Consider the following 23,776-nt stretch of genomic DNA (forward strand, 5'->3'; position numbering starts at 1 on the left):
CCTCTTCAGATTGCTGCCTGAGCCGCCCCGCAACTTTTCGCGAGCGTTCCATATTCCGCACACAGTCGTCAGAGGCAAGTTCTTCTCACGGGCTACCGCAGATTTCTTCGCTCCATTTTCAATGGTGCGAATGATTTCCAGTTTTTCCTTTACACTCAAAACGTGATACGGCATAACAGTCTTCACGTGCAAATTAAATCGCACAATACGCGCACCAAACAATGCAAAAAAAAAGAAGGACACGCCGCGCAAAAGAACGTTGTAAAAGCACACAACACTACGCAAAAGCACACCACCACTGCCGTTAGCACTGGTGGACACGGGAGAATGAAAGAAAAGAATAAAGAAACGTGGCGTTTGAGCCGTTACGATGCTTGGATTGGATTCCAAAGTGACAGCGAATTCCCCTACCCTCAGCTCCTGCGGGCTACCAGAAGCTAATCTCGAAGGCCACGCTTTTGCGCCCTTTGATCGGCAACAACCGTACGAACAAAAAATACGTCGACGTGGCCATGTTGTGACGTCACTACGCTGACAATTGTAGTTTACCAATCTCGAAGGCCATGCTTTTGCGCGCTTCGATCGGCAACTCCTGTCGTCGCCACTGAAATTTTGGCGATTTTCTGCCCGTGAACATATAAAAACAAAGAAAATGGTACGTACTAACCGTATGTAATGCAACAAGCGACTACGGCTTAAGCGGTCAGCCAATACATGGGGTTCAATGGGGACCGGGTGGGGGAATCTTCGCGACTACGTTTAAACCGGACTTACACATTAAGCGGGTACGTATTAACGAGGTTTGACTGTATGAGCATAACCTTTAAATAAGAATGCCGAATTGAACTTTTATGATTACGTGTGTGTAAAAAATATTCTTTGCCCCTCACTAACTCATACATGGGCTAAAGTAAGTTGTTGATTACCGTATTTCCCGGTGTATAAGTCGCGGTTTTCTTCTGAATTTTTGGTTGGTGCGTCTTATAGACTTATGTACTTTTTTTTTCCGGAAAAACTGCCGTCAAAATCGGATTCGTTGTTATTGCTACGTACGCAATGCGCGCTGGTCGACTTAATTGCTGTGCAGGCTCTGTGCGCGCTATAGAGGTGCCGCGTTCTTCTCGTGATCAGGTTCCCGAGTGCTGTGCGAGGACGGAGCAGCAACGCAAGCGGCGGCAGGCCAACCGCGAGTCGACAGACCCCGAAATCATCGTATCTGTAGATCGCTGTCAAGATACGGCACGCGCTGCTGCACAAACTACGCAGTTGCTACCCGAGTATACAAGCCGCCCCTCCCTCCCACGCGCTGCCTTCCCGCTTTTCTTCCCTGTGTGCGATTCGGCTCACCGTCGCACGCTTTCACTTGCACATAAAGCTACATACGGCTCGTGGGGGCGATGTTATCTCCCCTGGACTTTATACGGAACATCGCGGCAACCACGACGGCAAAAATGCGCCTGGAGTGGAAATATATGGCAAGTTTGCGCGTGGCCCGTGCTCACTGAGTGAAACGTCACTGTATTTTTTTTATTGCTTACTGAACGAACAGGTGCGTCTTACACACCGGTGCGACTTATATACGTTTTTTTCCGGAAAGACTGCCGTTTTGAGGGGGGTGCGTCTTATACAAAGGTGCGAGTTATGGTCCGGAAAATATGGTAGCACAATACAGCAGTGTTTTAAATTCAACATTTGAAGGAGAGGGTACACAATGGATGTCAGATGCAAAAGAAGTAAAACATACCAGTAACACTGTCCACAAGCACGTTCCACTTTGGTATTTCATTCTCCAGCTGGCGAATCTCTTGCAAGTAATTCCGCACAACCAGATGGTCTTCTGCAAGTGAATACAGTGAACAGGGGTGAGATAGCAGGAACAGCTTTTGCAGCAATTTATGGAGCAGGACAATCTTGGTTTTTGAGCAGGTTAACAAAGGAAAGAACTACAATTTTAAATTTGGACAGCTTATCCCTCTCTCTTCTGTTGCATGCATGCATGCACGCATGCACCCACCCACCCACCCACACATATACACACATGCACAGCACAACACTCCTTATCTCAAGCAGCTCAGTGAAGTAAGCGATCACAATTTTTATTCTAGTTCTTCCTATTTCCATTGGCTCCTGCCATCAGATCAGGCTTCAGAAGGCACAAAAGACAGAGCACTATGTTAAATTTTCTAGTGTTTACCAGATACAGTGAAATCCAGATAATTCTAGCTCCCCCCATAGCTCAACCTAACAGATAACTCAAACAGCATTTTGTGTCCCATCATGGCTCCAAACATTTAACCCTGTAATGCCCGACGTAACATATATGCTACACTCATTTTGGTACATAAAATTAGCATTGAAGCAAAAGAAACCTAAAGTATAACCTATAGTAGCGTTTTTGATACACTAGAACAATTTGTCATACGTGGTTGTTTCAGCAAACCAATTACTAATTAATTACTATAGGCTGCTAATTAAGTTTCAACTCGCATACTATTTCTTTGTCTTCTTTCTCTTTTTTTTTTTCTTTCTGTAATTGCACTCCCTATGGCCAGAAATAAAGTGTTATCAAGTCATTTGATTTTTCTTGATGTCGAACTGTGTTTGGGCCCCCATTAGAGGAGAAAAACTCTTTATTCGAACAAACAAAGGTGCAAGACTTATTTCAAGCAAAATTGCCAATTCCACCTGCTGCTTATCATGGAAGTACGATGCTAGAAAACAAACCGAAAATCCATGGTCAAAGGCTTAGTTTTGGAGGAGAAAAATCAAAATTTGGAGCAGGTTACGTGGAAAAAAAAACTCAATTTTGGAGCACCAAATTCTAAATATGGAGCAGTTTAACATAAGAGAAACAATTTGGCGCAACTTGGCACAAGTAAGTCGCAAAAGCTGTACTACACCTGAGTGAAGTAAGAACAATATACAGCAACAGAACAACACTGATATGTCATCAGCAAGGGCCTCAGTTGCACTTACCATGCTCCACGGCTTCATCCTTCACCCAACCACTGTGGAAGGAAGCACAATAAAACTGCCTTAAGCTTCTTTTTCTAAATCTCGCCTCACAGCTTGCACTAAACTGGAATATCTTCATTTAAGTGCTTTAGTAATAAGCTTACTCATAGCAAGCAGACTAAAACACACAAAAACAATATGGCATCCACCAGAGAGCTCTCCCTCTTCAGGGAGAAATTAAAGGCATTGAAGGGCTCATAGAAGGGGGGGGGGGTTGTGCCCAACATGCCCCCCCCGCCTCCTCTCCCCTCGCTACGCCACTGATCACTGATGTAATCAACAAGGTTGATCGTTTTAATAATATTCATGATAGGTTCACCTGCCAATTATATCATACTATTTTACCAAAAACGCAGACCAGTAAACAAATCATATTATTCGCAGCTCTTGCTTTCTGGAATACCACTTAGAACTGCATCTTTACCAGTATTTATAAAAGAGTTCATCTCATTTTTAATAGTTATACATGTTCATAATTTTTTCCACTGCATTGTTTTTATTATTTGATTATAACAATATTTTTGGCACTAACTTTTTATTTCATGTGTAACTGTTTATCTGTAACACTTTAAATAGGTTGCAAATGACCCCTTAAGAGAAGGCCATTGTCTGTGTTTGAAAGTGTGTGCCCCTGTAATTTCTAATTATCCTTTTACAGTTAAAACTTTAAACTTATCAAATGCATTTCCTGTATAACTTCCATATGTAGCAACATCAATGCAAAAGTTTTCTTTTTTTTAATTTCGGGAAGACAAAATGAAAATGTATAATTTGTCACTTCATAAACATTCAGCTGGATAAATTTTGCAAAGCCTAATACACAATATGATAGTATACCATCTATACAGACCATCTAGATTTAGCCAAGAGACAAGATGCCAATAAATTCAGTTGCAGAATTGTGTTATGTGCCTGTTGCATTTTGTCAATGTTTGTAAAAAAATGAAGGCTTAAAATATGTTAAAAAAGTCACTAGAAACAGAATTTTCAATTTATATGTAACAAGGTTCATCAAAATTGGTACGGTAACCATGTATTTGAATAGGAAAGGATCCAAATTGAAGCTTCCTCCAGAGTTCACTACTACAGGCTTAACACAAGAAAGACAGTACTCACGCAAGCCGCGGATCTGAGATGTCCTCTTCTAGATCCGAGTAGTTCAGCGTATAGTCACCTTCTTCCTTCACAGGAACTGCACGAAGTGGAGACAGTGGGGCAAATCCCGAAAACAAGTTTTATGAACAAATATGATTATGAGGGACGCATTAGTGGTAGACGTGGGATCCATTTCGAACATCTGTTCTTTAATGTGATCCTAAATCTAAATATATGAGCATCTTCGCATTTCACCAGAAAACAACAGTTGCTTCAAAAGTAAAAATTCATAGCAACACAATAAATTTTTTTTTTCAGGATGGGAAGAAAAGGTCACACATTGTTGCTGCTGGCAAACTTAAGAAAACTAATCAATCATAATTATTTTTGCATTATTAGTGCTTTAGAAAGCATGTTGCAATTGCAGAATTGAAGCCAGCCAGTGCTCAAGGCGTGTCCACTTGGAAGGAATCTCGATGGTATCTCGATATACACGCACACACAGGAAGTCCCAGCTAACACAGAGCAAGTTTTAAAAGAAAAATAGGCAAAGGCTTCTGTGCAGACAAAACCAACTGTAGGTTGTTAGCTACATCCAGAAAAAGCCTCGAGTATTTTTGTAGGACTACCGATGAGTAAATTTATGACCACAATGCCAATATAAAAGGTTTGCGGCGCATATTAGGATACACTAATATCAGTTGCTTGCAACACGCAACCTTCCGTTGTATTATGTTTTCCGCACTTAAAAGAAAGCCCAAGAAAATGATCAAGTTAGTGAGCCTGGTAGGCATTCAAGGGAAGAGGGCACACATAGGGAGAAAAAAAACTTTTCATTTTGGCCATGGCACTCGCTTCATCAGTGCATTTCCTGATATAGTGAAGTGATATAGTCACAATATACTGCTATTGTGAAAAAAAAAAAAAAAATACAATAAAGAGGAGAAAAAAATTTTTTTACACAAGATCTTGTCACCTTTCACTACAGTGGCAATTATAAGGCTTGTGTTTTGCCTACAGGCACAATGTGCAAGCTTCAACCCTTTGATCAAGGATTCTGTTGCATTATTGCTCAAAAAATAGCATCCTTTGAAAAAATATCCCTTGCAGACTCACCGGCTGCAGTTTGTGAATTGCAATATGCGCCGTAATGTAATTATTGAAAACATTAATTAGTGAATTTTTGTTCATTAGTCAATTATGCATTTAAATTTCTTGTGCAAGTAATGTTCACCACTTGGAATAACTGAGTTCAAGGACTACAATTACACTATCTGCCAAAGGCGATTTTTAAAAATTATGTATGGTCTAAACCCCCCCCCCCTATATCCACATACGCGCCACGTGTGAACTTAGACCTCCACCGCTACATGGCGCAAAGTGTTCAGTGCGAAGTGCAAGAGAGGAACACGGTTGCATACATGCCTCAAACATAACGGGTCTCTGCAGTGGCAATATGGTACGTTGCTACATTGCTTCGATGATAATTGCATCATTGTAGACATTCATTTTATTCAGTATGATTCAATTTTATTCAGTATGATTTATTCACGAGAGTGGTGATGTCCTATGAAGGCCGATGTACTTGTAAGATGAAGTGGTACTTATGGGGATTGAGTTAATGAAATAGGCACACTTACGGGCACTGTGCCTTTAGGTTAAAGACATCAAATTGCATTTTGATAAGTTAAGACGCATGTGACATTTTGTGCCAAACTCATCTTTCATCATTGTGCCCTTTCTGTGGAGTTTCTGGTATAGAAGTGTAATGTGTCAATCCAGATAATCTTAATGTTCCCCCAGAATCCCCTGAAATGAACATACTAAATACATGATCAAGCCTCAGTTAATAGGCAAAAGAGAAATGCAACTATAGATGCTTTCAAACTTTGCACAGCAAAGGCACTCTGCAATACTGAGAACAGTAAACAAAATGCAGTACATACTTATTTGATCGGGCAAGAGAAAATACTGCTTCATTAATGCCCAATGGTACATCAACTCCTTCGGTGTGCGTAAGGGCAGAAACACATCCGGATGTTTCTTTAGAAGTTCTTGGAAATCCTCAATTGTAGGCTGCGCTGCCTGAACAAGACGGACACATTTAAGTCCCAGAACAACATAAATATGCAACTAGTTTCACAAACATACCGCTAGAAAGGTGGACAAGATACGCTCTTCTTCTTGAGTATAAAGAGCCCTGGCTTGTACACCAGCCAAAACATCCGGGTGGAGCTGTTTCATTGAGGTCACAGCCATTCTGGATGAAAAGTTCTGTATGAGGATCTCAACCACAAAACGTAACCAAAGGCCAACTTATTGCAACCCTTACTTGGATATAACTGGGTCGTACAGCAGTGCATACCACCTTTCTTTGATTTCTTGCAGGGTAAAATTGCAGGAAAATTTTACTCCACGAAACACAGTCTCCAAGTCTGTCGTCTAGTAGTATTAGAAGCAATAGAAAATAAGATGCATGCACTGTGGAACTGAATTACAAACTCTTCAACTGCGAACTTACTTGCTGTATGGCCAAACAGAGAGTATAGTCATCAAGAGGTTTCCATCGACCAAGGTCCTTTGTAACCAAGGCTTGCGTGTTCTATAAAAAAAAAATTGATGTACGGTACTGTCTCAGTAATAAAACTGCACACAACTAATTCACATGGGAATACACCATGAATAGTAAAACTAGAGAAAATAAAAAGGGTCTTAGAGTACAAACCTTGGAAGACTTTTTCACTCGTTTTGGTGTGGACTTCGATGTCTAAAAGAAAAGCCACAATTATTTAAATTATTAATAAAACGGCCCAGTATGTGGGGAAAAAAAAAAGGATAAGAAACAAATGGACACATCGTGAGATTATAGCAATTCTCACCCTCTGATCTCCATCAATTTTAACTAAAGAAAATGGTATCACGTAGTTGAAGTGCCGGTGTTCAAACGTTAAAAGAGCACAACAGCTTTGTTCAACAAAATTTCCCTTATCCTAACCTCTAAAAATGGCCCAACTTAACAAAGTACACATTATTGAGCAAAAAGGGAGTCATAAGTAAAGATGATGTTGGCTCACTGCAAACTGTTAAGTAGGTAAAGATTAGTTCAAGATGAATATATTTCAGGCTTGCCATCAGCACCAAGGGTTGATGTGAGCTCCTACAATCGCTTATCTTGAATGCAATGCCACTATAGAACAGTGCTTACCTTCTTCCGCTCTGAATAAAGGGGGACAATTGAGTCCACCTGACTGCTGTCTGAGTAAGTGGCCAGCACTGGTGCTGAACCAGAGCCACCAACAGGGGCAACACTTTGGGTCAGCGATGTTGAAGGAGTGCCAGGCAAAGGCCGTGTACGAGGTGTCTTGATGAGACTGCTCTCGACAAGCTCATCGTCGAACTTCTTGCGCTTGATGGATCGGGATGAGCTGCGTCTCTTCTGCAAGTGCTCAGGCTACACAGACAAGGGAGAAAAAAAAAAAGAAAAAAAAAAACACGCAAAGGCTGGTCAAGCGAAGTTTGTCAAACCTTTAAGGAACACAAAATTTATCAACAGTGCAATTTTTATTATTTTTGCTTATCGCTTTGAAATATGACAGTACTGCGCAACAAAAGTTTCGCACATACATATGAGCTGTTCAATTAAATATATACGAGTCACAGGCGATGTATTCTTTAAATAAAATCGCAGTAGTTTTATTTTAGTCTGAGGTTGCCTCTATACAATTCAACAGGTGTTTCCCATATCTGTGTTGACAGCGTTAGTTATCATGACAGAATGGACATTTATGTGAGTGACAATTAACAGTTGCTCAAAATAGCAAATACATTTTTTTTTCTCAGAATCTTAAAGTTTCCTTCCAACACCTTTTGAACATGGTAAATAAACTGCCGTAGTCACTAGACAATACAACTATAAACGTTCGGGCCAAATATTATTCCTGTATCGGCAGCAGGGAGCCTACAACCTTGTTAAAATGACTGCTTGCTCTTTCAACTTTCTGAAATCCCTGCCACTTTGTGTACATTCCTGCGCACTTATAAGCATGATTGACTGTGCCCCTATTTCTACATATATGTCAAGACTAAACAGCACATCTCTCTGAGGGAGAAACAGAAGTATCACTGATAGGGCAACGGCATGAGCTGGTGGTTTATAATGATACCACTGTGCCGATACAATGGCCTCCAAGATCGGGCAGCGCGATGATGGGCAGAACATGGTAGGCACCATTCAGCATCATCACAATGGTATAAATATGCCGCTGGAGCGACAAAAAGTAGGGCAAGGCCACAAGGGTGTGGCAGAAGCACCATTTGATTTTTGGCAACTCACTCATACAAGGCACACTTTGGATAAGATTCGCGAGTAGGCATCCCTTAATGCTAGACAAACTCGCACTCTTCGCAAAAGGTGTGGTAGGGCTTGTCTAAAAGACATTACATGCCCATGCAAACACAGCATTAGCCATTCTAAAATACAGAGAGCAGTCCAGAACAAGGGCTCACTTTTCTTTTTCACAAGCAAAGCTCAAATACAGTACATTTATTTAAGAGCAACAACCAATATTCGACCATCTGAATTTCAACACAAGACATTTATCAGTAACTTCCACAATTTGCTAAAAACTTATCTAGAACGGCTAACCAACATGTTTACTCACTAAACATACCAGTGGCTTCTTGCAGCACTGGGTAATGGCCAGGAACAAATAAATGGCTCCTAGTGGCCGCAATAAGCATTTTAACTGCACCATTTCCAAACTAGCCGACATTGTTTCTCAACTGCCGAGGACTCCAATATTTGGTGCTTGTGATGTTATGGACACACAGACCTTTCTGTGCAACAAGCACATGCCTGCACAACGTGCCAGTCATGCTGATGGAACGAACATGTCACAACGGCACCTTACCAAGTAAGTGCTGACCTTAAGGCTAGAATGGGGCACAGCCGGGGCAGGCCTAGGTGCCGATTCACCGTCAGAATTTGAAAAGGCACCCTTCACATTTCCAACTGTTGGCGGAGATTCTGAAATGAAGGGAATTATGTCATCTTATTAAAAAGGGGAGAGGACAAAGCTGAATGCAAAAGATATCTTTAAATCATGCAAAATTTGATGTACCACTATGCCTCAAGATCATTTTAGCAAATAAAGCAGAAGCACAGTGCTGCCTCCCCCCACCCCCCCCCCCCTGGGGGTCCTTAGAATTACCATTTCAGATGAAGGGCTGTTAAGAGAGATAACACCACACAGGTATAAAAACGTTTATTTCTGACAATAGCAAATTAAATGTGCAAAAGACAAACAATGCATAAATTACACCACAAGCATCAAGCAGCCAAACAATGTAATGGGCTAAAGCTATAAAGCTTTGTGAAACTTCAAAAGCTTAGTTTTCTGAGAAAAAAATGAAACAGGCAATTTAAGCATTACCAAAGAGTTTACTGAAGAAAAAAGGATAAAAAAACTGTAGCACAAGGCAAACAAACTGTGCCAAAATCCCACCACAAACATGCCTTATAACTAATCAAAATCTTCCCGACATGCACAACAGTGAAACCATAACAATTTACAGCATGGATTCACTTACACCAAACATTTGTGCGAACCCAGTAGGCTAATAGTACTGAAATTCCACTGCTTATACATCACACAGGCACTTTCTATCCTCATTAAAGAGAACCAAGCATCACCAGAGCTAACAGTGATTGAGCACTGCCAGAGAGCTGCTTTCAAATGAAATCAACACTGATGCTGCTCAAAACAATGATATTTTAACAATAACAAATAACAATTCTAGGAGCACTGAAACATGGCACTACAACTAACTGATCTCTACTCACACACAATCCTACTTACTGATCTCTACTACACACAATCCCTATAATAGGCCCACTACTGATCACTGAAAAAGGAGTGCACAACAATGATATCCATTGTAATTAGCTCTCAGAACTTGAATGAGAAGCAAATCTGAAGAGCACTGAAATTCCCCACATTACAGAAATACTACAATGACACTGTACAAACAATTTACCACAACAGTGCAAGCATTAACACAGATGCACACGAGGACTTTGCAACTTAAGGTGCCATGGCTAGGAATGTGTGCGAAAACATTTATAGAATAGCCAGGAATGTGAAATGACTGCTTATATTTGATATTCAGAGATATAAGACGATACAATACCAACAATATGTCCCAGAAAATTTGAAAGCCCATGTTTAGAACTCTAGTGCCAGCGTGTGCTTATAGAAAAGAAGTGGCTATTCTATTATAAATGCAGAACAAATCTGACGCTCTTGTGTCTACCTCTCAAATCACTAAATGGTCTACCTTATTAACTAAGCTGGTACACTTGTCAGATAACTTACTAATCCTAAAAGGAAGTGCTGCTCACAAGACACAGGTTTTGTAGCAGTTGTGGGAAAAAAATCTCAGGATATAAGGAATTCTAAGCCCCAGACAACGTATTATCAAGGTCCAAAGCAATGTTATGTTTGACGGCTCGAAAACAAGATAAAGTCTTTAACAAAGAGAACATTTTTTTCTTGCACATAATCGAAAAGAACATGCACCCACACACACACACACACAAAAAAAAAACAAAGGTGGGGGTCGGCGAGCAGCGCTTAGCAAGTAAACCACCACTACAGTGTACTAGAATATGCCTATATTCAGGCATACTCTTAGCCCCGCTAACCACCACAGAGCTACCAACACAAATTTCATGGCTAGATGGTAGAGATGGCTAGATGGTATAGGTGGATTTGGTATAAACCAAATCCACTAAGCTATGCAGAAATAAAAATTAAATTCAAGTGTCTTAAGAACTGCTACAAATCCTGAAGACATGTATGTGAGACTCAAGCTATTCTGAGTATTGTGTACTGTTTATAATTATATAAGAACAGTAATATCTATACACCATTTCAAACTGCATCAACACTGTAAAGCCTGGAACAACATTCTGCGCTACCTGCATTTGCAAAAGAACAGTGTTGCATACTAGAAGCAAAAATATGACAGTATCAAATGACTCAAGTTGATATATTAAGTCCATATTTGAAATAGCAATCAGTAAAGGTGTTATTATGCTGAGGTCACTTAATTGATTTATACTGCCTTATTTTGTTTTCAAGTGCTGTTTTTACTGCGTCTTGTATTACAGCGAATGTTGACATAAAGGAACCAGCCATTACGCAACATGTATTAGACCCTTGCCTCACACGCATTCCTCAACAAAAAAGTACAGATCTGAATTGAACTGAGTTAGGCCGTCACTGCATACACAAAAATGGCTTGGGTTTAAATCTTACTTCGGCTAGCTACCTACATATTGGAAGTTGTAATGCGAGAGTTCTGCATAATGCTTTTTTCAGGCAGGGTTGGGTTATTTTGGAGATTTCTGACCTTGCCTTTACAATCGGAAGAATTGGTTGGAAATCGGGAGTCTCCCAAGCAAATCGGAAGAGTTAGCAGGTATGCAAATGCACTGCGAGATAGAAGGGCCCTGCACATTTACTTTTTTCCTCTAACATGAAAGGCTATATCTCCTTATTCCGGTAAAGCTATTTCCAGTACAACTGTTTTTGGCAGATACAATAATGAGACACCCATCTGTCGCAAGCACATTTTTCTTGTGATAAAAAAACTGAACCATCCCTCGGGCTTGGTAAAAAATGCAGTTTACGGATAGCATACACTGCTGTGAACATCTCAGCCAAATTTTGTAGTCGTGCACGACGCGTAGAGCTTGCAAGCGGAGCGTGAAGTCACCTTTCTCTCAAGCGCTCTCTTTTCAACAGAAGCCTACTCCTCACTCATTTCTGGACACTTTATTTCATTATATAGTAGATTCCCATATGCGGTTGCCATTGGCCAATAGCTGACATCAATCAAGGAGGGTGTTTGTATCAGTGAAATTTTTCATACGGTTGCTGTGTATACTTATTGACGCAGTTTAATAAACAGACTCAAGTAAGCGAAAATCTGCTCTTGAATTTCGATAAGAATGACACACTTCTGGAAGAAGCTGACTATCGTCTGCTCCCACTCGGCTGTGGCCGTCCGGGTAGGAATTTGGCCACCCTGCTTATCGGTGTCGAAGCCGTCGGGTGTCGCTAATTCCAATTAGTTTTGAGCACTCAACTAGCCTCGAACCATGCAATACTTAAGGTCAGACCACACACATGCTTGCCAGCGCGTGTTCACTCCTGGCCACTCCTGGTTAGATGCCTTGGCAGACTTCTATTCGTATTGAGCTATCGATAGCGTTTCAAAATACGCATGCTGGATATGGCTACTATCCGTTGGTCAAGCTGGTGCAGGACAAAGCTGGTCTGCACCACGTAGCACGGCCAGACTGGAGCATATAAGTGTGAGCGCGCACTCAAGCCCTGTCATGCATCGCGGCTGCTGTGGGGTGCCGCGATGAGCCCACTGACTGGGCGCAGTGCGGCTCACTAAGGACAATCGCATTTGGCGCGTCGTAGGAGCTGCCAAAATCGGAAGTAGTGGCGTCTACACGAACATCCAAAATCAAATTTGAACTGCGTGCCATGGTGACGTTCAGTAGGCAAAGCGTTATGGGCAGGCCCCATTCCGCCATAGCCTTCGCAGTGCAAGTCATTGAAGAATGAACGGAAGCACCGTGTAGGGGACATTTGATTGCCGATAGCTCTGCTTATGCTGAACGCATTGAAGCACTTTCTGTGGCAATGGATTTCTGAAAACAGTCTACTTTAAATTCAAATACATTTCTCGACTTCGATAAAAAGTGGTTCAAGGCCCCTTTAGGTAATGTGTATGATGAAAGCTTTAAAAGAGAGCCTTTATTGCCTTGCTTTAGGAAGCAACCTTGAAATGCTATTTAGCTTGCACACAGTCGTAGTCACATGCATAGCAGGATTTTCTACAACCAGGTTCCATTCTAACCCTCTGCAAACCAATTGCCAGCACAAAAGCACTGCCTTTCAGCCGAATCAATTTTTTGCTGTGCTAACGCTATTGAACTTCCATCTGCCTAACTGCGTCATAATGGCTAAGCTAGAAAGAAATAAAAAAAAGGGCAAGAGGGGAGGCAACAAGCCACTATATACAAGACCATTTTGCTTCTCTACTGCTAAGCAATGTTTCCTTTGTCTTATTAAGAGTTCATGTGACCATTATGATGTACAGCAAGCTTCCCTTCGCTGCCTCAGACAAAGTGCCTCATCAAGAACTAGCCTTGTGCAGATAACTAGCGAACTGCTGACACAAAATAGCAATGGTACACAACATACAAAGCACTGAGTGTGAATGAAGTGCTACCTCAATTCCTGCATCTTTTATGAAAGTTAAATGAATGACAAGCAAGTAGCACAATGCTCCAAATTTCAATGTAAGAAAAAAGTACAGAAATTTCTGTGCTTGTCCTAGCTTAAGTGTGCCCAAACCCATTCTTGGACGGCTGAGGTACCGTGTTTATGATAAATTAAACTGCCTAATGCTAGCTCTAACAGCAAATGTTTCAAAATGTAACCATGAAATCATGTGAAGGGGTCATATATGTGAGATGAATGGCAAAGGAAAGATACTTTCTACTACACATAGGCTTGAGGCCACCAACCTTCACACCTATAGCTACAGCATAAGTAGCATATATGAGAAAAACCAATGAATGATAAGACAAAAAATCATTAATTTAATGTGAAATCTGAAACATGACTCCTTCAGAAACAATAGATAAGAAAGTATTTAAATAATAAATAGATAAATAATATAATATATAATACAATAACAGATAATTCAATACAAAAAGGAACAGCATTCACTAGCACTAATAAACTAGGTAACAGTCACAGAATGCAAACTATATTCCTCATACTATGGAGGACAAAATAAATAAAACAGCAAACCCATTTGATTTGAAATGTTCAGGTACAATCATTATTTCACACCAAAAGAGATGAATTATATGATAGATAATTATATTACATGATAATTATATCCAAAGTGACAAATTCAAACAAATTTTCAACAAAATACATCAGCAGGAACTTCAAAATAGAAAGCTAATATTGTATCATGGCATGACTATGATTAATAAATAGAATGAATATTACATTTGCAAAAACAAATGATGTTAACACATACATACTAATGGTCACCCTACAATACACTGGTGAATTACAAAAATACCAAACAAGACAAGGCAGGAGACTGCCATTCATTCCTAAAAGTACATAAAAATAAGAGATGCTGAAGGGAGTAATATAGGCAACTTTAACCCACTCATCTTACAAGCCAAACACATTTTGGCAGCTGGGTTAACTACAGTGATTACTCAGCATATATTAAAAAAAAAAATAAGACAGTTGCCATCACAGGTATGCATGCAGGGTTGTCCATTCATGGGAAAGAGTCAGCACTTCATCAAGAATTTGTAAATATTTTGTGGGCAACTATATTCAGTAAATGATAGAATTAAAAATTTGCTTCCACATTACTGGGCTTAAATCGCCTCTTGGACACATGCATGTATTATCTAAGAATCCTTGAGAAAAGCAGCAGGTTCCTTGAAATAATGTGCATGCATGTTCAAGTGACACCTTCTGTTCACATCTTTACTAACTGCTACCCATCAAGAGGTGCTCCAAGCACCCCTTGCAGGCTGGCCCGCGGAGCAGCAGCGTCGGGAGGCAATGCAGGCTCAGCGGCCAGAAGAGTGCCTTGAATGGCGCAGGCGTGCCTCCAAGTCGCCAATCTCGAGCTGCAGTTTTTGGCGCTCAAGCTCGAGATTCTCCTTCTGGAGCTGCAGCTTCTGTGTCTCAACAAGCAGCTTCTTCTCCTCAAGCTCCATACGACGCAGCTCACGCTCCAACACCATTTCCTGGAGCTCTTCCAGGCGTCGCCGATCGCGCCTTGGTGCTGCTGTGGGCCCACTGCTGCCTCCACCAGCTGGACTTGTCGGACTTTGGGGTGCCATGGCCCCCGTTTCCTGAAGGCTTGGCCGAAGGCCCAGGAACTCAGGCCCTAGCAAGAGGCGCCGGCTGTCAAGTTTCCCTTAGAGCCAGCGCCCCATCACATGCAGACATGGCACTCCATTTCTAGTGCCAACTACATTTTGCTCCCTGCCACCTTGAATAAGCTAGCCTCTTATTACAAAAATATTCTGGCTTTTGGATGCAGTAGTACTCATTAATGCACCAGTGAAACACCTAACTAAACCTGGCTTATTATTTTGCCATTTGCATTGACTGTGAAATTGTGTTGGGTATGGCGAAAATTTTTCGATATTAAAACTTCAAAATGGTGGCACTCTCATGCCTACCTAAAATACCTATGGATAAAGGAAGCAGTGTAGCACTTCTGATTGATCAGGTCTTCTAATGTCTAAAATATAAGTGAAATGGCTTTCTGTTTACAACGAATATGCTTGCATTAAAGTGATGCCAGAGTTTCTGGCTTCACACTTGCTTATACAAAATGTCTTAGAAGACTGATGCGCAAATGACTTTTACAGCTGGTATTTATCCAGCTATTAAGTTACCAGTCATTTTATAAAAGTACAAAACACACTATCACTGAAGTTCCTTTTCTTAAACAAGGTCCTGCAGTCACGCTTGCTCAGCATAATATTGCACCTTCTGGGAAGGAAGCTTACAGGAGATTTAAACCAAGACGATTCTGGAGTCTTACAGAGTTATCTTCAATCATGCAGCATCCAATCAATGCAATAGAACCAAAGGACAAAATTTAACACTAAAAATAATTTCAAATTGCTAATAACAAAAAGAAGAAAAGTATTGAATGACTTTAGTACGAGTCAAGAACTGAACAGTTGAAAACATTTGTGCAAATTGTGCACTAGGGCTCTACAGAAAATATCCAGGTTTTGCCGAGATAACCTGAACATAAAGTCTCCCATATTTTATATTTATTCCAAAGTTAACTATGTATGTCTACCACATTAGTGTGGAAGCTCCTAGAACTTGACATTTTTGCATGCTGCGTTCAAGATGGCGTCAGACCAGTCAACAGCGGCATATGGTGAAAAATTCCTGGCGCAGCACTGTTCATGGCTTTTTTGAGACTCTGAAGAACAGCCCTCACACATTCAATGTTTGACAGGAATGAGCAGTTTCATGGAGATCATGAATGCATCGAGGATGATCCCCATGAATGTAAAAACATGAAGGTGAGCGGAAGCTAGTGAAGCAATGTTATGCTCTAGAATGTAGTGGCATTGGAATTATGTTGTGTACAATCATTTCCTGGAAAAGGAAGAGACGATAAATGCTGAACGCTACCTCACGCTAATTCATTAGAGTAAAGGAGGCCATTCGAAAGAAACATGCTAGACTGTCCCAATAACATGATTTCTGATTTAGCAGTCAGAACCTCTACATTCAGTTACCAAGGGAATAAACCATGCTTCTTCCAGCCTATGCTCCCACCACAGCTGTGTGCTAGTTTTACCTTTTTGACGCTTCTTTGAGGTGACATTTTGGAGAATACTTCCCCACAGATAAGCAAATTAAGTTCTATAATCATCCAGAATCAGTTAACAAAGTAGTGGAATGCAGAAGCTAATTGACAGAAGGGGAGAGAAAAAAAGATCTGCAGTGTCGAAAGACTAGATTAACAATAGGAATGATTATACAAATTCATCTTTATAGTTCTCCGGATTGAAACACTCCAGATATTCACTGTACAACCCATATAGTGCAACCAAAAGTGCAGAACAAAATATATTGCCTTTGCACACATATCACATACATGATGTGACAACTGCAGTTACCAAGATATCAAGAATCACACACGTACACACATGCACGCAAACAAGCTTCGCATCCATGCACTATCATGATTATGATGCAAACCGACACCCTGTAAAACAACCACAGGCTTGGAAAATCAGATCAACACATGACTAAGTAAATGAGTGTCTATCTATTAATTCTATTCATTACCTCTGCAAAACCCCTCTTTGTATACTCATGAAATGTGTAGTGGAAAACAAAAGATATCAGGCTCTCATTAAACTTCACCTGGTGCGACCCTGACACCATGTTTCACCACCTATACTGTGGTGTTCAATCCCAAAGAGCTTCAATCGCAAGATATCCAATCACAAAATATAACATAATATCCATGACTGCCTTCGTTTGCAAGCAGGGTCATTTCTAAGCTGACTGACTGGTTAATTGGATTCAACATAGCAACTATGAGAAGTGATATAGTGTAAAGCTCTGAAATAATTTTGACTGCCTGGGGTTTTCCAACATGCATCCAAAGCTTCACAGATGGGCGTTTTTGCATCCTGCCTCTATCAAAATGCAACGGCCGAGAAACAAACATACAACCTCACTCTGAGCAGTAATATGTCAGAGCCACACAGTGCCCCCATAGCACGTATTATGTTGAAGTGTCTAAGCAGAAAAGGTTCATGAGCTCACTGTGAAGAAATAGCGAGTGCAACCAATGGAAACATGCAGAGTGAAATGTTAGTATGCTAAAGAGCAAGCCTCAAAAGGCAATCACAGACTGTGTGCACATTGCACGCACACAGGCACGACAAGTTTTAGGGAGTAACTGTGCAGTTGATCAGTGAAATCTACATAGAATATATCCATGTTCGCACGAACACAGTATAGGTACATTCAGGCCATGCACAGCACCGCAATTGTTGACATGCTGACTAATTCAATGAATGACTTGATGAACAACCATGTTTAACATAAATGAAAAACCACACTGGGCTATGTATAAAATTCCGCAACAGCAAAGAACAGAACACCCAACCTTGTCATCTACAGTAGAATATCATAGAAACTGAGCCATAACAGCAATTAAATAATTGGTTATATGCACCTGTTTGCATTGTTGAAAAGCAACTCTGGAACAACACTGTTAGAGCTTACTTTTGAAAAAAATTTCCTGGGGCTTGACGACGGGGGCAGGTGGCAGAGAGAAGCATGTAAATTGTTCCAGAGACAGTGTCAGGCACAGTTAATTTATGTTCATTAAACCTGCTTCTGCAACTAATTGCCCCAACTATTACATACAATATATTCTCCTGGCAAATTATGAGTGCAGCTGATAATGTACATCCACTGAATGTCAGATACTGCAATTTCTATAATGGCAAGTCCATATAAATAGAATGTGAGCATGGATGTTATCACATTAAAATTCACACCCAAGCGCTCCAACAAAAGTAAGAGACACTATAATGGAGAATTGTGGATTAATTCTGACCATTTACCATTCTTTAAAATCCCCTCACTAGGTTACATTATAAGCTTTAGCTATGCACTGGAAGTTCTAAATCTAGACGTAAGTTCTAAGATGGTGGTACTGCCTAGGGATCGTTCTACTAAAAGAATTTTTCAATATGGTTTATTTTTGGAGGAGATAGAAAAATTTGCAGGAGGCGAGCACAACTGCCAGCAGAGACTCTGCCTCAAGTAGCGCCTGCAAGCGACGTTCCTGCCTTCTCCCATACTGGAGCCGAGGGACCACATCGGGTTCACATGACCCGAGCCCCCTGCCTCCTTTTCTTTTCTTCTCTTCCTTTTTAGCTGCATGGCACATTTCCAGTGAAACTGTTGCGCATTCCACAATGGACAATTTATCGAAGTGACGGGTCATGGTGAGTGACGCTGGTAGGACGACGTTTTACATCATGGCGTTTGTGGTGTTACCTCGACTATCTGGCTGGGAGCGGTGCTTCCTTGAGAGGGTCAATGCGCAGCATTTGATTTGAAATTTCAGCTGTTTTGGCAGCTTGCAGCACGGTAATATTGTAAGAACTGTAAGGGGATATTCAGCGTGTGAAGTATGGACTACGCTTGTCTGTTTAAAATGGCCAAACCTGGCGAAGTGCCTTTAAGGAGCACTGCAAGCATTTATACCTTTTGCCCCCATCAGACTGTGGCTGCTGTGGCAAGCACCCCAAGCCCACAATCTTACACTCCCAACAGCAGAATGCTATAACTGCTGAGCCACAGTAGCAGCTAGGAAGTTCTGTACAATGAAGCTACAACTTTAATTACAGCTTTACATAACCGAATACATGGCTGCTGTTAAAAATTGAAAAGAGGAACAGCTTTCATCCAGTTTCATATAGTGCTGCTTAAACATAAGGATGCAAGGGCAAGGTAGTACATAAAAACAGCATTGTGCTTGAGACAAGGCCACTACTGCTTCCAACACATGCACCAGCCTGTAAAACAAACACTTAATAAAAAATATCCAAGCAGCACAAAGCATAGCAGCATTAAAACGAATGTAAACATGAATTTTCCTGAGCGGTGCAAAACACAACACATGCAGCGCACAAGCCTTGCTGCATTTAACATAAGTGCTCACTTGTAGTGTTCAGCATTTTCAATTAAACACGAAACACCCCAGAAATAACTGCTTCAGAACTTTAATTTTAACAGCATAAGTATTCAAAAACAATATTATGCTGAAAAAATATCTGCAGACATTTGTGCTTCAAAAGATTATGCAACTTTAAAGTTTCATCACATTAAGAAGTAATGCTAACATCAGACTTTACTTGACACATGGTGACAAGATTTGCGCAAATGCCAGTGTCACAAGGTCATTAGTCTCTGGGCCGTAGACGACAGCAGACACTATTCATCAGCCCCTATTGCCAGGAAGCGCAACTGCCAAGGCTCCAACAAACAGGCAAAATGTAAGGTCTGTTATAAGGACCACTGATCATAGATTACAAGTGATTCAGCTGTTAAACTTTTTTTTTAGCTAATTTAACTCGTTTGTTTTACATTCAGCCTCATAAAAAACAGACAAGACAGAACTGTTTTAAATAATTTTCAACTCTACTCTAAAAAACACTTTAGATACTTACTGAGAACAAATTGACCATTTCATGTGCCATATACTAGGAAAACAGCCATTAATTTCAGAAATTTTACTTAATATAACTCATTACCATCAGATGCAGCAAAAGAAATGAACCCACTAAATGACGACATACTGGCACCAGCACAAACATCCAGATGTCAATCTTGCAGCACTTTTTCCTGAGCTCATGAACCAGCTTCACAGACAAGTCCAACTAAAAAAAGTCTTATGATGCATGCGATACATTTTAAATGCACATATTTTATTCAGTCCTCTTAATTCTGAAGCATTATCTTGCCATGTACAATGAAGAATGCTGCACCGAAATAGGTTTGTAGCATTCACAAGTTCTTGCAAACTGGAAATATTGTGCGCTAGTCCTATATTACTATGATTTTTGTGTGAAAGCAACTTAACAAAGTTGCTTTCACACAAAACACTCTGCTTATTTAATGAATTACATGTTGAAAGACAGCATTATAAAAAAAAAAAAAAAAGAGAAAAGCGAGCAAGAGATCTTGGCCACTAGTGCAACTATGCTAAGGTGAGCTGCAGTCATGTAGAGACTTCTTTAGAGCCAGAACCTAATTCTTACACAGAAGGTGGACTGCATGATTGCTCTTTTGCACTAAGCTAAGGGTTGCACAGAATGCTACGGGGGTTAATAACAATTATCATATCATGAATCAATTACTCTGGTACACAAAAAAAGCAAGACTGCAGATTTTGCGAACAATTCTAGATGAGACCTGTGATACTGCACAATGCTGGTGCCTCACCTTCCGATTTTAGTTCCTACTATATACCCCTTACTAACTATCGAAGGAAAAGAAAGCGCTGCAGTAAGCTCACCTGGTGCTTGCGATGCTTCGCTTACATCTTGGGAGTTATCACTCGCAACATTACCCAACACAAGGTTCGACATGTCGGCTGTGCGAGTCTGCAAGAAGAAGCCATGAAAAAAGCATAACTGCCTTGAGCCCATAAGACAGTAGGATGATAAATGGGGTGAAAACAGACGGTTAACAATCAGTCAGCAAAACGATACGCACATTTTGTACGGTTTTGTCGAGCAAAAACAAAAAATGGTTCTTGCGCGATCTGTGTGGCATCCTGTATAAATATCAAACCGCGCGAGTAACAAATGGTCATAACGACCAAGTCGGCAATGCGTCTCAAGTAAAAGCCTGATATGCAAATTGTGCGCCTTACATCAAAGAAATGGCGAATCGAACATTTTATGCAAAACCTACGTTCGAAAGGCGCGCACCTATCCAAAGCTAGGGCGAACGTTCAACTTAAGAATACATGTTCCCAAGCAATCGGTAAGTCTTAAGCAAAGGCTACTTACCTATCTTTGCAAGACTAGCGCAGTTCTACAGTTCTATCAGGCACGAATCGTCCTCACATTGCAGAACACTACACGACAGCAACAACGCTTCGAAACCTACACCGTCCTAGCACTTTTCACGGCTTTCACATAGAATAAAGAGCACAGCACGAGCAGCACAAGACGCCCTGATTGTATGAGCACAGAACACCCATACGTATGAGCAGCTAGCGCGCAGTAGCCGCGATTACTCAAGTAAAACGTACCAGAGAATTTTGTTCACGTTAAACATTTATTTGACAAAACTATAAAAATATGTTGCTGCCTTACTTAAGCGCATTTTATTTAAAAATGAAATGTTTTTCTTAAACAATGGTAATTACGGCAGCTCGTGATTACGGCAATGACGTTGACAACCACCGGCCGGAGAAGCCGCGTGCTTCTCAGGTGTCCTCTTCCTCGGGTCAAGGAATTCATTGTTTAGTTTGGATGTGATGCAAATGTGATTGATTGGAGCGTGATCTCGTGTCGTTGTGGCCTGCACCTGCGCGTTCATTTCAATGTGTGTCTCCTGAAGTTGTTTCATTCAACGGCGGTCAGCTTCTGGGCCGTGTTCAGCGTAAGTCAGAACCGATCTTGAAGTAGAGTATTTTGGATAAGCCTAGATAGTTCGGCAGATTAGTATGTACTCTACGTACTCTACGCTAGAGGTCTCAGCACTGTCAGATCTCAGCAGCATTCTGAATGGGCTCTTCTCGTTACACTTCAAGCTTTACCATAGCTGAGGTTTCATAACGTGAAAGAAAGGTGATTTTCAACAACACAGGCAACATCCTATGATTTGTGTATTTAAGACAAACTTCCAGTTTTCTTTTTAAATAATAGCTGATGTTTCATGCCCAGATTGTACGTTTCTTGCGCAAACGACGTTGATAGCGACTGTTGACCAAGTCTATGTGCTTCTAGAGACGTCTGCAACACGCACGACCATGGGTTACGATCTTTGCCGTTTTCAAGGCGACGTTGATGAAGAGTTGATCTGCCCAGTCTGCTCTGGTGTTCTGGAGGAACCCCTTCAGGTACGAAATATTGTTGTGCTTTCCTTGTTGCTTTTTGTTCATTTTCTACTGGACTAATCGGTGGTTGGTACGTGCTGAACTCTGCTCTGTGCTGTCATGATCTAGCAATGTGTAGCGTATCGTACTTAGCGGAATCTGTTTTGTGTGTTTCATTACTCAACTGTGTGCGGTTGTCCACTGTATTCTTCATCACACGGTGTGTATGCGGACGGCGGCGTTAATCCTCGAAAAATATTTGTAGGTTCATATACGATCGCTTAAAGCAAGATGTTGATTGTACAGGAGGAGGTCGGCACTGGTGTCGTTAACAAAACGTGCAAGCTTAGTAGGCTTTAGCTAAGGCCACTTAGCAAGCATCTGCGTAGCTCTTGCTTTGACACTGTATACATACGGAATGTTTGTAAAAATTAGCATTCATCTGCAGGCACATTATTATTATTATTATTTTTTAGTACTACCAGCAGCCTTTTGGCAGCCAAGGTAGGAGTGATACAGGTGCATGAACAAGTACACAGTTATCCCAGGTCTCCAGTTCAATGCGACAGGTAAACCAAAATGCACAAGAATAAAGTAACAAGCAAGCTTTGCAACAAGTATGAAGAAAGATTGCAGGTGCATGAATCAGTTCACCAAATTAGCAAACAGAAAAAAAAAAAAACACACCATACACGGCCACCAGCTCGGCACGAATCTCATGAGCATTGTGTCCTTCAAAATGCAGAAAGTTGATCACTGCTCATTCTTCAACCAACTTTCCCGATGGATGCTGCCATTTTTGTTTTGATGCCCTAGTGGTGTTCCGCAGTTCATATAGTACACAAGTCTTATATTTCGCTAAAATTAGAGACATGCTCTTATATTAATGCCTATCGTGTTTACCTGTTCCAAATTTATGGTACCAATAATACAGACTCTATGAACGCCCCACATAAGGACAGAGGACTGCACGAACAAAAACGTAGATGTATAAAGAACATTTTGAAGGACACCAAATATTTCCAGAACACACCTCAGAACAGTTCTCGGTAGGGGTGCGCGAATAGTGATTTTTGAGACCAAATCGAATACGAATCGAATAGTTTTAGAATAGTTGTCGAATAATGAACAGCCATTATCACAATTAATATAAAATGATGTTCACATCCCAGTATTCTTAAAGTTAGCAAGTTTCTGTCATTACATAGTACATTATGAAGCTATGCTAATTAAATGCACAAATGGAGCATTAGGAGCAAACAAGTAGTTTCTTCGCATGCAGAGAACTCGTCAGCGTGTGTGGTGTACACTTTATGAACGCAGCTCCTGTCACGGCTAAATACTGGCACAGCGACGTAGCCTGCTCCACTACGCAAGTTCTTATGTTTTAGGACTATACTATGCCCGCGTGTGTGAGAGT

General features: G+C 40.9%; 2 protein-coding genes across 3 annotated transcripts in view; one reads left to right on the plus strand and one right to left on the minus strand.

The window, feature by feature from the left end:
• Positions 1 to 21,520, minus strand: part of LOC119458969 (microspherule protein 1) — a 33,002-nt gene extending 11,482 nt beyond the window's left edge. The window contains exons 1-12 of one of the 2 annotated variants that reach the window (XM_037720829.2): positions 21,323 to 21,520; positions 20,824 to 20,911; positions 9,036 to 9,136; positions 7,316 to 7,561; positions 6,836 to 6,877; positions 6,632 to 6,712; positions 6,443 to 6,552; positions 6,262 to 6,370; positions 6,057 to 6,195; positions 4,132 to 4,207; positions 2,977 to 3,008; positions 1,745 to 1,837 (exon numbers count right to left, since the gene is read on the minus strand). In XM_037720829.2, the coding sequence (XP_037576757.1) occupies positions 1,745 to 1,837; positions 2,977 to 3,008; positions 4,132 to 4,207; positions 6,057 to 6,195; positions 6,262 to 6,370; positions 6,443 to 6,552; positions 6,632 to 6,712; positions 6,836 to 6,877; positions 7,316 to 7,561; positions 9,036 to 9,136; positions 20,824 to 20,896 (1,102 nt within the window). In that variant the 5' untranslated portion in view covers positions 20,897 to 20,911; positions 21,323 to 21,520. Of the gene's footprint in view, positions 1 to 1,744; positions 1,838 to 2,976; positions 3,009 to 4,131; positions 4,208 to 6,056; positions 6,196 to 6,261; positions 6,371 to 6,442; positions 6,553 to 6,631; positions 6,713 to 6,835; positions 6,878 to 7,315; positions 7,562 to 9,020; positions 9,137 to 20,823; positions 20,912 to 21,322 lie in introns of both variants that reach the window. The other variant, XM_037720824.2, reaches the window with a different exon arrangement.
• Positions 21,521 to 21,593: 73 nt separating this feature from the next.
• Positions 21,594 to 23,776, plus strand: part of LOC119458995 (E3 ubiquitin-protein ligase NRDP1) — a 34,855-nt gene continuing 32,672 nt past the window's right edge. The window contains exons 1-2 of the mRNA XM_049666001.1: positions 21,594 to 21,920; positions 22,268 to 22,380. Of these exons, the coding sequence (XP_049521958.1) occupies positions 22,291 to 22,380 (90 nt within the window). The 5' untranslated portion in view covers positions 21,594 to 21,920; positions 22,268 to 22,290. The remainder of the gene's footprint in view (positions 21,921 to 22,267; positions 22,381 to 23,776) is intronic.

Source organism: Dermacentor silvarum, chromosome 1 (genome assembly GCF_013339745.2).
Source record: "Dermacentor silvarum isolate Dsil-2018 chromosome 1, BIME_Dsil_1.4, whole genome shotgun sequence".
In the NCBI taxonomy this organism is placed as follows: domain Eukaryota; kingdom Metazoa; phylum Arthropoda; class Arachnida; order Ixodida; family Ixodidae; genus Dermacentor; species Dermacentor silvarum.